This window comes from Salvelinus namaycush, unplaced genomic scaffold (assembly GCF_016432855.1).
Source record: "Salvelinus namaycush isolate Seneca unplaced genomic scaffold, SaNama_1.0 Scaffold794, whole genome shotgun sequence".
Classification (NCBI taxonomy): Eukaryota; Metazoa; Chordata; class Actinopteri; order Salmoniformes; family Salmonidae; genus Salvelinus; species Salvelinus namaycush.
This window is the reverse complement of record NW_024061524.1, coordinates 5,629-20,382: the sequence shown is the minus strand read 5'-3', so window position 1 is coordinate 20,382 and position 14,754 is coordinate 5,629. Positions and strand designations below refer to the sequence as shown.

At 38.0% G+C, this 14,754-nt stretch overlaps 1 protein-coding gene across 1 annotated transcript; it reads right to left on the bottom strand.

Moving 5' to 3' along the window:
- Positions 1 to 13,219: 13,219 nt before the first annotated feature.
- Positions 13,220 to 14,018, bottom strand: LOC120042868 (eukaryotic translation initiation factor 2 subunit 1-like). The gene is made up of 2 exons (XM_038987652.1): positions 13,880 to 14,018; positions 13,220 to 13,623 (listed from the first exon to the last, which is right to left on the bottom strand). The coding sequence occupies exons 1-2, from the start codon at positions 13,991 to 13,993 to the stop codon at positions 13,498 to 13,500; spliced, it is 240 nt and encodes a 79-aa protein (XP_038843580.1). The 5' UTR covers positions 13,994 to 14,018; the 3' UTR covers positions 13,220 to 13,497.
- Between the last annotated feature and the right edge of the window lie 736 nt (positions 14,019 to 14,754).

The following is a 14,754-nucleotide window of genomic DNA, read 5'->3' as shown; positions in this document are numbered from 1 at the left end:
TACAGTTTATATGTGGTCAAGAAGAAGTATTAGATCACGTTTGATTTGACATCTAGTAGAGTACAGATGGAATTTTAATTGTTAGACATTCTATACCGTCATTCTCTGAAACTGTTAAGACGCTTATAGAATAAAATCTATGTATAAGTAATACTATTGGTTTGCTGATTAAAAGGTAACATTGTGAATATTAACGATATGGGTTTAATCTTCTCTGGTCAAAATGTCATTGGAGACTGCATTACTGTGGAAAACAGTTAGTTAAAGTCAGCCGCTTTAAAAATAAAAATATCTGGATAAGGCTAAAAATGGAGTTCTGGATAAGTGAGTCCAGTCCCTTTGTGTTCTTGGCCTATGGTTCACTAGTAAGTACACCATGTACCGGGAATGAATATGCATTAGTGGATATATTGGAAGGGTTTTTTCCAATTCAGTTTCAAATTGGGTATGCAGAAGGATGGAAATGTTTTTGAAAAATGTATTTAAGTTGTTTCTAAAGAAAGGGGAGCGGAACATTTTTAATGGTGTCAAAATGCCCTGAATCCTAAGAATTTCCTGTGAAAGACTGATCACCTTCACTAGCAATTGTTGGAACAGGTGGGATTTAATTATAAAATGATTAAGAAACACCAGTTTCTATTCAAAGTGTATAATTACTTTGAAAATCTATTATTTCCCTGGGGAAATTATGAAGAGTTGTACTCTTAAATTGACTAAGGTATTCAAATAGGTTTATTTTTTGATATAACATGGGTTCATAGGTAAAATGATCAGTTCCCTGGGGTTATGGTCTTTGGGTAAATACACAAATGTGCTTTGTTCATTCTGCATATAAAAAGTGATGAAAGTTACTCCAAAGGGTTTATTGGAGTGTGGGTCTCTGAGGGTTATGTTGATAACTACATAATCTGTAATTCGTCTGAGAGATCACCAGTAGAATAAGGGAGTTATCATGGAAGGTGACGTCAGAATGCTTTAAGGCATGGGAGAGAATATCACCACAACAAGTGGGTGTGGAGCTCAAACCCACCCTAACCGACTGAATAGTGAGGGACAACTGTGTCTGATGACCTGTGAACTGTATCTAAAAATAGACATGCTGAAATGATATGGGCCAGGGAGAAGAAAGACTAAAAGGAATTGGGGTACTGACCTTTTATTACCAGGCCACTCATGAGAGAAAAACTGAGACAAAAGGGCTATTTGGAAAATAGATATTACTGGTAATGAAAGTGTTTAGTATAAACGTTAATTATTAAAGGGATGATGTGTATTGAATAGATAAGGTCAAATTTGAGTTAAAGTAAACACTAAGGACTGTTATCCTGAATATTGGGTTGGAAAATGTATTTTAAAAAGAACGGTTTAGTTATTTGGATATAGAACTGTTTAAATTTAATAGGCCTAGGGAAGCTCTGGAAACTAATCCTGAGACAAGGTGGTTGACAAAACTTACAGAATATTAGATTAAAGGTTTTTTGTTTCTTTTGTTTTATAATGCCATTGGAATTGTAATGATAAAATGTAATAATATAAGTAATTGAATAAAAAGTAGTCTGTTGTGCGATGATACCCATGGATGAAGAAGAAAGAGACCAACAATAACATTGGCATAGAATGAAACGGATGGACGTGTTCCCCAGGTTTTAATTACATTACAAATAGTGGTAATTTATTGCAAATGAGCAGTTATTATAATTTCTTTTTCTCGTTTGGTCAATTTATTTTTGTTTTGAGGAACATAAGGTTGTGTATATGTTCCTGAGGAGGGAATGATATAAAATTGATTAAAATTGATTTGAGAATGTTTTAAGTATGTATCAAACAATGGCTGTTATGGGTTAGAAAAACTGTGACTACATTGGATATATGAGGGGGCTCATAAATGAAGGTTATGGTAGTGAAGGGGTGTTATTTCTAGAAACTATGTATATTTTTAGAGGAGATAACTCACAGAAAAGGAAAGATAGCTGGCTGTGTAAAATATAGGGACAATTCTAAAGTAAATAGAACAATTCACATACCTAAATTATAGTAAAAGTAATAAGTGGTGACATTTTGAACACTAGAGCAAAAGTTTAAGAAACTTATGACTTAGTTTTGTTAGGATTGGATATTCTTTCAACTGGAAGACACTTGACTGATTACATGTTATTTTACAGCAGTTGCTGTAGGGACCATCATTTGACTATCATTATGAATATTTCTGTGGCAGGAGGCCAGGTATTTGAGGCAGAATGTTTACATAGGGCTGTTATTTAAAAATTAAGATTTAGTGATCTTGCTATAAGAAGAAAGTCTGTTGTCAGGAAATAACCCATGTGTTAGTGTGTATGTCCTCAGGAAAAAACAGCCAGAAATGGAAGGGCTTGGGCTGAATTCTGGAGACTGAGTGTACATCAAGATACACCAGGCTGGGGGTATACTTCTTACAACACTGCAGTGGTAAAGATCTTAATGTCTCTCTTTGATGGGTGCATAAGTCTCACGAGAAGTGAGGTCCAGCTGAATAATGGGTGAGCTTGAAAACACCATGACAGAGGACGTGGAACCAGAGAGAGAGAGAGAAAGACTAGATTCCACTATAGACATACTGGGTTGAGTTTGGGGGCTACTTGTTTTATTTTTTTAATGCATCATGTGAAAAATAATAGATGATAGGATATTGTACTCTAAACAAACATGTTAAAGGCATTGATGTGAAAGCATATACAGTGTTGAATTACGTCAAGAAGAGATAATGTTGATTAAGGTTATGCACATGATTATCAGTTGAAATGGAGCAGATGGGAAACTAAGTAAAAAATGACATGACTTGGGAACACCTCTCAGAACCTGGGGCCGAAAGGGGAAGACTGGGTGGAAGCATGAGGAAGCTTTTTAGGGCTTTTATTTTTGTGGAGTCCAGCAGAAAAGTATCCTGGAGGCATAGACAGGTAAAGAGAGAGTGGGAATTGTCATGGTCTCAGATTTCAGTTTTCATGAATATATTTATGCATAACACATAACATTGTCAATGCTGTTATGTTTTGTCTTTTGCTTTCCAAGTCTTATGTTTAGGAAACCAGAAGGAGAGGAGTTTGCCAGCTTCAGCTGGAATGTCAGTTTGTTGTGTGATGAGTGATGGAAGTAAGAGGATGTATTGTGTAATCATAGAACAGAGGCCATAAGTCTCTAAGTCTGAATGCCTCACAGAAAGAAGGCAGAAACCTGAACCAGGACGAGAGGTTCTGCGTCTGATGATCCAAGGGGACCAGAAGGACCTCTCCCAGTGACACCAGGAGATCTAGTCTATGTTCGAGTGTTCCGAAGGAAGTGGGATCAACCGAGGAGAGAAGGACCCTATGAGGTGGCAAAAGCAACAAGAACGGCCGTCCAAGTGAAAGGAAGCCAGACGTGGTACCATCTGAACCACTGCACCTGAGTCCCAACAGAGAGAAGGACACAACCATATAGAAATGAGGACACAGAGGATGCTGATTCACCAGGAGGGAGCCCGGAGGGAGCAGGAGCAGCGGAAGCGATCGAGACGCCAGGGAGGAGCCAAGAAAACAGCAAATCAAGTGAAAGCCAAAATGCGACATGTGCACCGACTAATGCACCCAGAAGAGGAGGAGAGGCCTCACAAGGAACAGAATGAGAACATCTCTTCCCTAAAATTGAAACCCTTCCAGATGGAAGCCAGTCCGGCCTGAGGAGGGAGCCTCAGAGGAAGAAAGAGGAAGAGAAACCTCACGAGAAACAGAAGGGGATTTCCCCACAATTGACTTTTCAACTCTTGAAGGGTCTCCTTTACAGACAATTGAAGTTAGAACAACAAAAGAATAATGACATTGACATAACAGAAGTAACAGTGAGTGCTAGTTTAGAAACAACAGACTCATGCACAATAAAGATGTATGGTGGAAGCAGGAAGAGAAGAGAGGAACCAGCCAAACAATCCAAAAAGACTGACAAGGTTAGAATCTCTGTTCCACCTCAACTCATAACAGAAGCAGGAGAACAGAAGTCTATCTCAATCATAAGGATCAAACCCTTACCGGAGATTGCACTCTGTGGATGGACACATCACCAAACAAAGGGAGAAGTCGTTTGGGACCCGAAAGGATGTGACCTGACATTAATCAAAGAAAAAGACGAGTAGGTGCTCATTATGAACAAGATTGAACCAGTGGAAGGTGAAGACCTACCCCTGCACCTGAACAGGAAGAACCTGTGACAACGACAACAACAAGGGTGGCGGCTGCTGTGACGACCACAGTAGCTACCACTAAGATGACATCGACTGCCCTTACCAAGCAGACCACCGTACCCACAAAGCAACCTGAGACATCAGAGTCAGGAGAGTTTTTTAATGACATTTGGAACTTTCTGATAAACTCTAATGATCTACCTCAAGATAAGAACATTGTAAAAGCGACAGAACTAGATGTATCAGAATCAGAACCACTCAAGGACAGCACACGAGAAGAAGTAGTGAAGAACGAGTGGTACGAATGGGCTAAGTATATGGCAAACAAACACAGAATGGACAATTGTATTTTGTGTAGAAAATCACCTTTGTCTGATCTTTTAATAGTCTCTGAACCGGCATCATTTAAAAACTGTGTAAGTTGGAAAAATGACCATTGTACCAATAGAAAGTATTCTATTCCCTTGTGTGACATAGAATGTAGGATTGCTCTGGGTAAGCACTAGGGGTAAAAATATGTTGAATGAGACCATGCTGGGAGACAATGATTGTGCTGCCTATAACATTAGAACTGAATTAAATGGACCTCAATTAGACAGAAGTACCGTGGTTAAAGGAAAATATGAATGTTTTTACAGACACCACACCGAAGGAATTGATGTAGGAAACACCACTGTAGAATGTGATACTATTTGGGTGTTAGAGAATGCGGGAGTTCGTAAAAGTAATGATAAAGGGTTGATTATGAATAGAAAAGGGTTGTGTGGTCACATAACTCAGGTTGCGCCATCTCTTACTATGTTGAAAAATCAAGACAGAGGTATTGCTGATAGTTTCTGGATGTGTGGAAAAAACTAACTGTTGAATGTAGTGCCTGATGGATGGATTGGTCTTTGTGCCTTAGTTAAAGAAATTAAACAGGATACTATTATTAAATCACCCCATGATGACTATGTTAAACCTAGAGTTAAAAGGGCTTATGAGAAGGATCCTGAGGTATACCTTGATGCAATTGGACAGCTTAGAGATGTACCTCGGGATTTCAAGGCCAGAGATGAGGTTAAATCAGGATTTGAATCTATATTCTTGTGGATAACACCAAATAAGAACTTAGAGTGGATTCATTAACTATACTGACTATTATTGTGGCCCTGGTGGCACGAAATCAAGTCGGACTGCATGGAGATGCTTGGGAACATGGTCAAAATGGATGACCGTATTGTGGGTGTTTCAGGAAGAAGGGGTACATTTGACCTCCATCATTTAGGATGTGACAATGGTAAATAAATCTCTACATTTATGCTCATTTTTTGCGCGGTCTTGCAGGCCTTCTCATGCAGCTGCAACTGCAAGTACATTTGTAAATCATGATCCATCTTGAGTTGGGCTCTGGGATGGTGCAATTGTTGAGAGGGTGAGCTTATGGTTGTGTGGGGGTAAGGGCTGAATGTGTGTGGGTGTATGTGTGTATCCCACAACTGTTGCGAAGGAAGAAGTAAAAGATGTTAGGGACTATAGAGGATGATTCACAGCAATATGTAATAAAAATAGAGGTGAGGGCGATGGAAATGCATTTGGCAATGGATCTGCTTCGGTTCGGTGGATGGCGCTGTGTGCACTTTTCGAAGGATGGATCCCAGTCGGTCCGGGGCTGTGCGATGCGGGGGGTCGGGGGTGGTCTGCCGGTCATTGGGATGACAACCCAACTCGAGATGGGGGCTTTTGGCGGGTGGAATAGTGGGGACCAATTGGAGGTTTGCTTAGTGGAGATGCAAATGTCATGGTACAACTATATAGACACTCAATCATTATGTTACTTTTTAATAGGACGTTTACAAACATATATTTTGATAAAAATAATTGAAAGGTGTGTCTCATTATGGTAAGTGGTGAAATAAGTATAGCCAGTTACAATTGTAATGGCTTAGCAGATAATAAGAAAAGACGATCAGTATTTACCTGGCTAAAAGAGAAGGATTATAATATCTACTGTTTACAGGAAACCCATTCGACAGTTTTAGATGAAGTTTTGTGGAAAAAGAACTGGGGGGGCGAAATATATTTCTCCCATGGGCAAAGAAATTCAAAAGGGGTGATGGTTTTAATTAATAATAACTTTGATCCAAATGTGCAACTTGTCCAAACAGATCCTCAAGGTAGATGGATTATTTTAAATATGTTATTGGACAATAAACATATATGGCTTATTAACCTATACGGTCCGAATAATGATGATCCAAGCTTCTTTGACAATATATATAAGAATGTATCAACTCTACAAGCAACACTAGACTCTATTATTATAGTGGGAGATTTTAATACGGTCTTAAATACCTCTATGGACCGGAAAGGAAATCACACTACAAACTATCACCCTCAGGCACTTAAGGAAATCAGGAATGTCATGGATATATTGGAATTAGTGGATATATGGAGACTTAAATACCCTGACCTAGTGAGATATACATGGCGGAGGCTTAATCAAGCTAGTCGCCTTGACTACTTTCTTATATCATTCTCTCTGGCACCAAAAGTTAAAAAGTGTTTGATAGGGGACAGAATGCGGTCGGACCATCACATAATTGGCATATATATTACTCTTACAGAATTTCCACGTGGGCGAGGATATTGGAAATTTAATCAAAGCCTACTAGATGATAAATTGTTTAGAACTAGGACAGAAGAATTTATAACTGACTTTTTTAGACATAACATAGGTACAGCAGATCCCCATATTGTATGGGACACTTTTAAGTGTGGCTTTAGAGGCCATGCAATTCAGTACTCATCTATAAAACAAAAGCAATTTCGATCAAAAGAGTCCATATTAACAAAGGAAATTGAAGGACTAACAGTACAGTTAGATAACAATAAAAACGGTACCATAGAGGCACAGAATAAGTTAGAGGAAAAACAAAAAGAAATGGAGGAACTTATTCAAGAAAGATCCAGTGTAATATATTACAAAAATAAAGCGAACTGGATGGAATATGGGGAAAAATGCACCAATTTTTTTTTCAATCTTCAATATAGAAATGCTACCAAAAAAAACGTATTAAAACTTGTTACAAATGATGGAGTCACGCATGATTCACCAAATGATATTTTGAAAGAGGAAGTAAAGTACTTTAAGAATATATTTTCGTTTCAGGCTCCTCCATCTCCACTAACTGAAACTAATTGTATGGATTTTTTCCCTAATAATAATGTAAAATTAACATCTGTACAGAAAGACTCATGTGAAGGCCTAATTACAGAGGAGGAACTACTTGATGCAATTGGGGCCTTTAAGGATGGGAAAACTCCAGGACTGGATGGCATACCAGTGGAAGTATACAAACATTTTTTTGATATACTCAAAGGACCATTATTAGCTTGTTTTAACCACTCCTATATAAATGATAGATTATCAGACACGCAACAAGAAGGTGTGATATCATTATTACTGAAACAGGACCCAAGTGGTATATATAAAGATCCAGTCCATTTAAAAAATTGGAGACCTCTTACACTTCAGTGTTGTGATGCAAAAATCCTAGCAAAATGCTTGGCGCATAGAATAAAAAAAGTTTTGTCAGATATTATTCATCCTAATCAGACAGGTTTTTTACATGGACGATACATTGGAGATAATATAAGGCAAGTACTGGAAACAATAGAACACTATGAAATATCGGGGACACCAGGCCTGGTTTTCATAGCTGATTTTGAAAAGGCTTTTGATAAAGTACGACTGGAGTTTATATATAAATGCCTAGAATATTTCAATTTTGGGGAATCTCTTATAAAATGGGTAAAAATTATGTATAGTAACCCTAGGTGTAAAATAGTAAATAATGGCTACATCTCAGAAAGTTTTAAACTATCTAGAGGAGTAAAACAAGGTTGTCCACTATCGGCATATCTATTTATTATTGCCATCGAAATGTTAGCTGTTAAAATTAGATCAAACATTAATATTAAGGGATTAGAAATCCAGGGCCTAAAAACTAAGGTGTCATTGTACGCTGATGATTCATGTTTTCTTTTAAAACCACAACTAGAATCTCTCCACGGCCTCTTAGAGGATCTAGATATATTTGCTATCCTCTCTGGATTAAAACCAAATTATGATAAATGTACCATATTACGTATTGGATCACTAAAAAATACACATTTTACATTGCCATGTAGTTTACCAATTAAATGGTCTGACGGTGATGTGGACATACTCGGTATACAAATCCCAAAAGAAAGAAATGATCTCACTCCAATAAATTTTTATAGAAAGTTAGCAAAAATAGATAAGATCTTGCTACCATGGAAAGGAAAATACCTGTCTATTTGTGGGAAAATCACCCTGATTAACTCTTTAATCATATCACAGTTTACCTATTTGCTTATGGTTTTGCCTACACCTAGTGACCTGCTTTTTAAATTATATGAACAAAAAATATTCAATTTTATTTGGAACGGCAAGCCAGATAAAATTAAAAGGGCCTATTTATATAACGAATATGAATTCGGAGGGCAGAAATTATTAAATATTAAAGCATTAGACCTCTCACTAAAGGCATCAGTCATACAAAAGTTATACTTAAATCCAAACTGGTTCTCTAGTAGATTGGTACGAATGTCTCATCCTATGTTCAAGAAGGGCCTTTTTCCCTTTATTCAGATTACACCTGCTCACTTTCGGTTGCTTGAAAAGGAAATAATCTCCAAATTATCTTTATTTTTTAAGCAAGCCTTAGAAAGTTGGTTGCAATTTCAGTTTAATCCACCTGAAAGGACGGAACAAATAGTACAACAAATCTTGTGGTTAAATTCAAATATAGTAATTGATAAAAAAACTGTATTTATCGAAGAAATGTTTAAAAAAGGTATAATTTTTGTGAATGATATCATAAATAGGACTGGTGGAGTAATGTCACACATGCAGCTAACGCAGACATATGGAAATGTCTGCTCTACCCAAAATTACAACCAATTAATTGCAGCATTACCACAAAAATGGAAGAGGCAGGTGGAAGGGGATAAAAGTAAGGAACTTGTATGTCGGCCTTATATTAAAGAACATAAATGGTTAAAGAAAAGTGTGATAAATAAAAACATATACCAATTTCATTTAAGGACCAAAAAACTTACAGCTGTGCCATATAAATTGCAAAATAGTTGGGAAGAGATTTTCGATGTACCCATTCCATGGCACATGGTGTATGAATTGATACGCAAAACAACGCCGGATTCAAAACTTCGAATTTTTCAATTTAAATTATTGTACAAAATTCTTGCAACTAATAGAATGTTATATATATGGGGGATACAATCTTCCCAGCTCTGTAGATTCTGCTGTGAGGAGGCAGAGTCATTAGACCATTTATTTTGGTATTGTCCGCATGTAGCTCGTTTTTGGTCACAGGTCCAGGAATGGTTGAAGAATTGCAACATTTGCGTAGAACTAACGCTACAGATAGCAATACTGGGGGATTTGAAAAGCCATAGTCAATCAATCAATAATATAATAATTATTTTAGCAAAAATGTTTATTTTTAATTTACAATCCGTGGAAGCTATGAGAATAGGAAGATTCAAATCTTTTGTGAAGCATCACAGCACAGTTGAAAAATATATGGCAAATAAAAATCCGAAATGGATGATGTTGGAAGATAGATGGGAAAGGTTGAGTGGAGCTGAAGGGTGGGACTAATAACAAGATAAACAATGTAGGGCATACGGGATCTGTGAAATGTGTATAGGTGCGGAGCTATTGTGAAATAGCACAGTTACAAGTGGAAATCAAACTGGATGGACAACAGAAATAGAGGAAGGACTAAGAACAAACAAGAGAGAACTATTATAAAGTAGACTGTGTCTGTAAAATGTGTATAAGATGTATAAATTGAAGGTAAAAACAGAAATGTTTATCAGTTTACTCCAATTGGGGGATCGGTGGTAGGGTTTGCGGGGAATAATAATAAAGGTATACTCTTTAAAAAAGTATGTATGTCTATGTAGGTATGTGTATGTATATATGTGTATATGTATGCATACGTGAATGGATATATATATTTACCCAAAAAAATATGGGGGATTGGAAATGATGCAGACAATTACATTGGAAGCAACATTCTTTCCGCAATATTAAGCTGATCCACCCCCCAAAAAAAAAAAAAAAAACTATACTGACTCGGCTCTAACGGCGTTGGGGGAACAGGTACAGGCTACCAGTAAAATGACATGGCAAAATAGACAGGCTCTCAATTGGCTCTTAGCGGAGAAGGGTGGAGTTTGTGTCATGTTTGGGGATGACTGTTGCACCTTTATTCCCAATATTGCTATGGCCAAACTCAAAGGATTACGAGCAGAAGTAAAGGCTAATGCTGGTTTAGACTCTCATGTATGGGATTGGTTGGACCTAGCATTAGGAAAGTGGGGAGCCATGTTTGCTAGGATGGCCATCATGTTGGGAGGAGGGTTGTTGGCTTTGGGTATTGTATTTTGTTGTGTTTTACCCCTGGTAAAGTCAATTGTGGTTCAGACAACAGTTAAACAGATGTCTGTAAGGAGAGATGACCCTCCTGTGGTGATTGATCCTGTACCGGGAAGCCCAGGCAATTATACCAATAAGTATGGAAAGCCTTGCAATGCGGTTGGAGGACCTCTTGACTGCCCCTTTGGTAACCCTAACTATCTCTATGAAGTGATTGGGGGGGGTGGTCATGCGTGTCACGGCTCCCTGTATATGTTCAATTACCCAGTTCAGATGAATGTTTACTCATACATGTCCACAAAAAGTGTCATTTGCGTCACAAATGCAAGTGGTGTACAAAAATTAATGAGGATGGTCATTATCATCACCCAGAACCTTTTTTCTGTGCAAAGTGTCAAAGAGGAGATTGTCTTATTTGTAAGGATGAGGACTGTGCTCCTAGATAATGGGGTTTTAGCATATCTATTTTGCCTAATGCTTTGTGTTCTTTGTATGTTTGTTTGAATTTTTAGATATATATCGATGAACATATATATTTTCTTTTAATTAAAGTTAGTTTTGCCTTCTAAAAATAGGATCATGTTAAAGTATAATGGTTGATTATAAGTGTTTTTTATTAACTAGATCTTTCACTCCTATTTTATGTTATTAATTGGAGATGTTTGGTCTAGTTGGGTTTTGTAAGTGTATTATGTTTCAAATTGGATCTTTTATTCCTGTCTGTGTTTATGTATTGGAGATGTTTGGTCCAAGTGATTTGTAAGCTTTATTTTGATAATGTTTTAGTCAATTGTTGGTATTGATATCTACTCTCTATATGTCATTTTAGTGTAGTTTTTGAGGCTAATTACCCTCAAGAGGGGGGATTATGTAGGAGTTATTGTTACATATGGAGGTAGATATCACACTATTAAACAATAGACAGGTGTACATTAGAAAATAGTATAAGAAGGCAGGACATGAGTGCATTTGCCATTCTGGTAAATACAGGAAACCAAAGATTAGCAGATGGCCAAAGCCATACGTGCCTTGAAGTGCATTTATGGAAAGAGCAGGACACTATTATGAAGATAAAATAGAGAGGAAAGGCCATAAGTGCTTAGGGTAAGATAGACATATATTAATTTTAGGAGACAAGAGGGTCCTGCCTCCATTATAATCTAATCAAGAGCTGATACAGGCGTTATTGGGCGTAAACAAGCAGGAAGCCTGAAATGAAGGATAATGGTGGCAGATGACCTAAGAGAAGTCATTTAATTAATGTATGTAATGATCTCATGTGTGTGTATTGGTATAAAGAGAGAGCCAGTGCTCTGGGAAGGGGTGTGATCTGCGGATCACCCCCTTGTGATACATTGTATTAAAAGTCTTTATTGATTTTACAAGTTCTTATACGAGTGTTATATTTCTGAGACGATTATCCACGACAAAACTTTGGTAAAAGTGCGTTGTTTAGATGCGCATTTCAGAGTAAGCGTTCCATAACGGAAAAACGCAAATGTATTCAAAAACGCCCCAATAGGATCTCACTATCTCGTGCTTGTCCTGCCGAATATGGTTAATTTGCTTATTTTGTGAATGGGTGGAAGAAGGTCACCTAGCTGTTAGTGTTGGACTAGTAACCCAGCCGACAAGGTTGATTTGCCCTTGAGCAAGGCACTTAACCTTAATTTGCTCCAGGTGTGCTGTACTGCCATGGCAGACCCTATAAAGCACCACATTTCACTGTACATATCCTGTGCACGTGACAACAATTAAACATCTTATTTAAAATCTTTGATAAAGGTTAGAGTACCCACATGGACCTTTCTCCAACAGCTTCTGCTATAACTGCATCCCACATTTAATTTAAGTGCATGTTTCACTTTCAATCACTTCTAACCTGATAACACATATTTACTTTTCTATTTGTTTAATGTAATGTTAAGAATGTAGTCCTGACAAAATAGAAATATATCCAGAATGCACCCTAAGTTATAAAGATCTGTGTGAGTTGGTTAGGTGAGCATTATTCTCTTCCGCCCGACATTTCACTTGAACCATATTGAGCAGGAAAACAACAAGAACGCTATTGTCCTTTCATGGAGTTGGGGAGATAGTCAAAACCACTTTCAAAAGTACTCATTCCTAAAATATGTCCTTGCTATATATAAAACACTTGTCTTATTATATTCTCAGAATCTATCTAAACCCCTACTCACTCTAGCCTGGTCCTATACTGCATGTGTCACAAAGAGTTGGTTAAAGAACATTCAGCACGGGACCAGGCTACCACCCCACCAACCCAAGCCTTGTCCCATTTTGTATTATATGTGCTGTAGCCAACTCTTCCACACAGAGAGGAGTTGGCTACAGCACAAAAAGGCTAATCCTACCCCAACCCACCCGTTCTTATGCAATTCAAACAGCTAGGGTTCAGTGATCATATTCAGTTGTTATTGTGTCCATTGGTATAATCACAGAGGCCTTTCCCAGCCCTGTTTGGCAATATGACAGTCAGTGCCTGTAGCCATCTCTCTATCAGTCTCCCTGAAAGGGTCCCTGCTACTGATCCAAAGGGTTCAGTTGGAGAGACGTTCTAGAATGCTTGATTTGATATGAAGTTCGTCATCTCATCAGACAAGGCCTGTATTCATGAAATATCTCAAAATAGGAGTTCTGATCTAGGATAAGTTTAGCCTTTTAGATCATTATGCATAAGATTACATATGGGGGGGTGGGCTGATCCTAGACCAGCACTCCTACTCTGAGATGCTTTATGAATACATGCTCTGGACTGCATATGTATAATTGGTCTCGTCGTCGTATCCAATCCCTCAGTTCTTCATCTAGTTTAGTCCTCTGCCTTGGCCTCCATCTCTCCATCCTCGTCATCTCCGTCCACCTCAGCGTTCTCTCTCTCCAGTTGCTCCAGCTGGCGGGCCAGCTCTGTCTCATCTATGTCGGTCACAACCTTCGCCTGGAGGGGAGGAAAACATATAAGACAATTAACACATGGACATTGAAAGCGCAATGTCCTGAACATTGTTGCTGTTTTTAATACTGTTTTAATGTGAGATCTCTGGCGAGTAAGACTTCCAAAGCATGTATTACATATGGCAGGAGTTACAATTTTCTGTTTTACATGAAACTTCTACCACCCCACCTTGGACTTTCCATTGTCCCCCTCTTCCTAATGTATTAAAATACAGCAAACATGATTTTTATGTAAAATCCTCCATCTGGATGTTAAACACTCCTCGCTTCTCCTCAATCTTCTCTTTGATGGCAGCCATGGCCTGGTTGAGGACAGAGAGACCCTCTGTGCGCTCCAGTGTGGTGGTGGTCATGACGTAGCGCGGCGGCGCTATCAGATTAATCTGTCAGAGACCCAAAGAGACACAATGTTGTGATGCATATAGCCTTTTCCCTGACACAGATCTTGGACTAAAAGTCACTTTCAGTGGATGCTTTTGTCTTTTTTAATAAAAAAATGTATGTATATACAGTACCAGTCAAGAGTTTGGACACACCTACTCATTCAAGGGTTTTTCTTTATTTTTAACATTTTCTACATTGTAGAATAATAGTGAAGATATCAAAACTATGAAATAACCAATATGGAATCAGCTAACCAAAAAATATATTTTATATTTGAGAATCTTCAAAGTAGCCATCCTTTGCCTTGATGACAGCTTCGCACACCATTGGCATTCTCTCAACCAGCTTCATGAGGTTGTCACCTGGAATGCATTTCAATTAACAGGTGTGCCTTGTTAAAAGTTAATTTGTGCAATTTCTTTCCTTCTTTTAATGTGTTGTGACAAGGTAGGGGTGGTATACAGAAGACAGCACTATTTGGTAAAAGACCAAGTCCATATTATGGCAAAAACACCTCAAATAAGCAATGAGAAACGACAGTCCATCATTACTTTCAGACATGAAGTTCAGTCAATGCGGAAAATTTCAAGAACTTTGAAAGTTTCTTCAAGTGCAGCCGCAAAAACCATCAAGCGCTATGAAACTAGCTCTCATGAGGACCGCCACAGGAATGTCCCAGAGTTACCTCTGCTGCAGAGGATAAATTCATTAGAGTTACCAGCCTCATAAA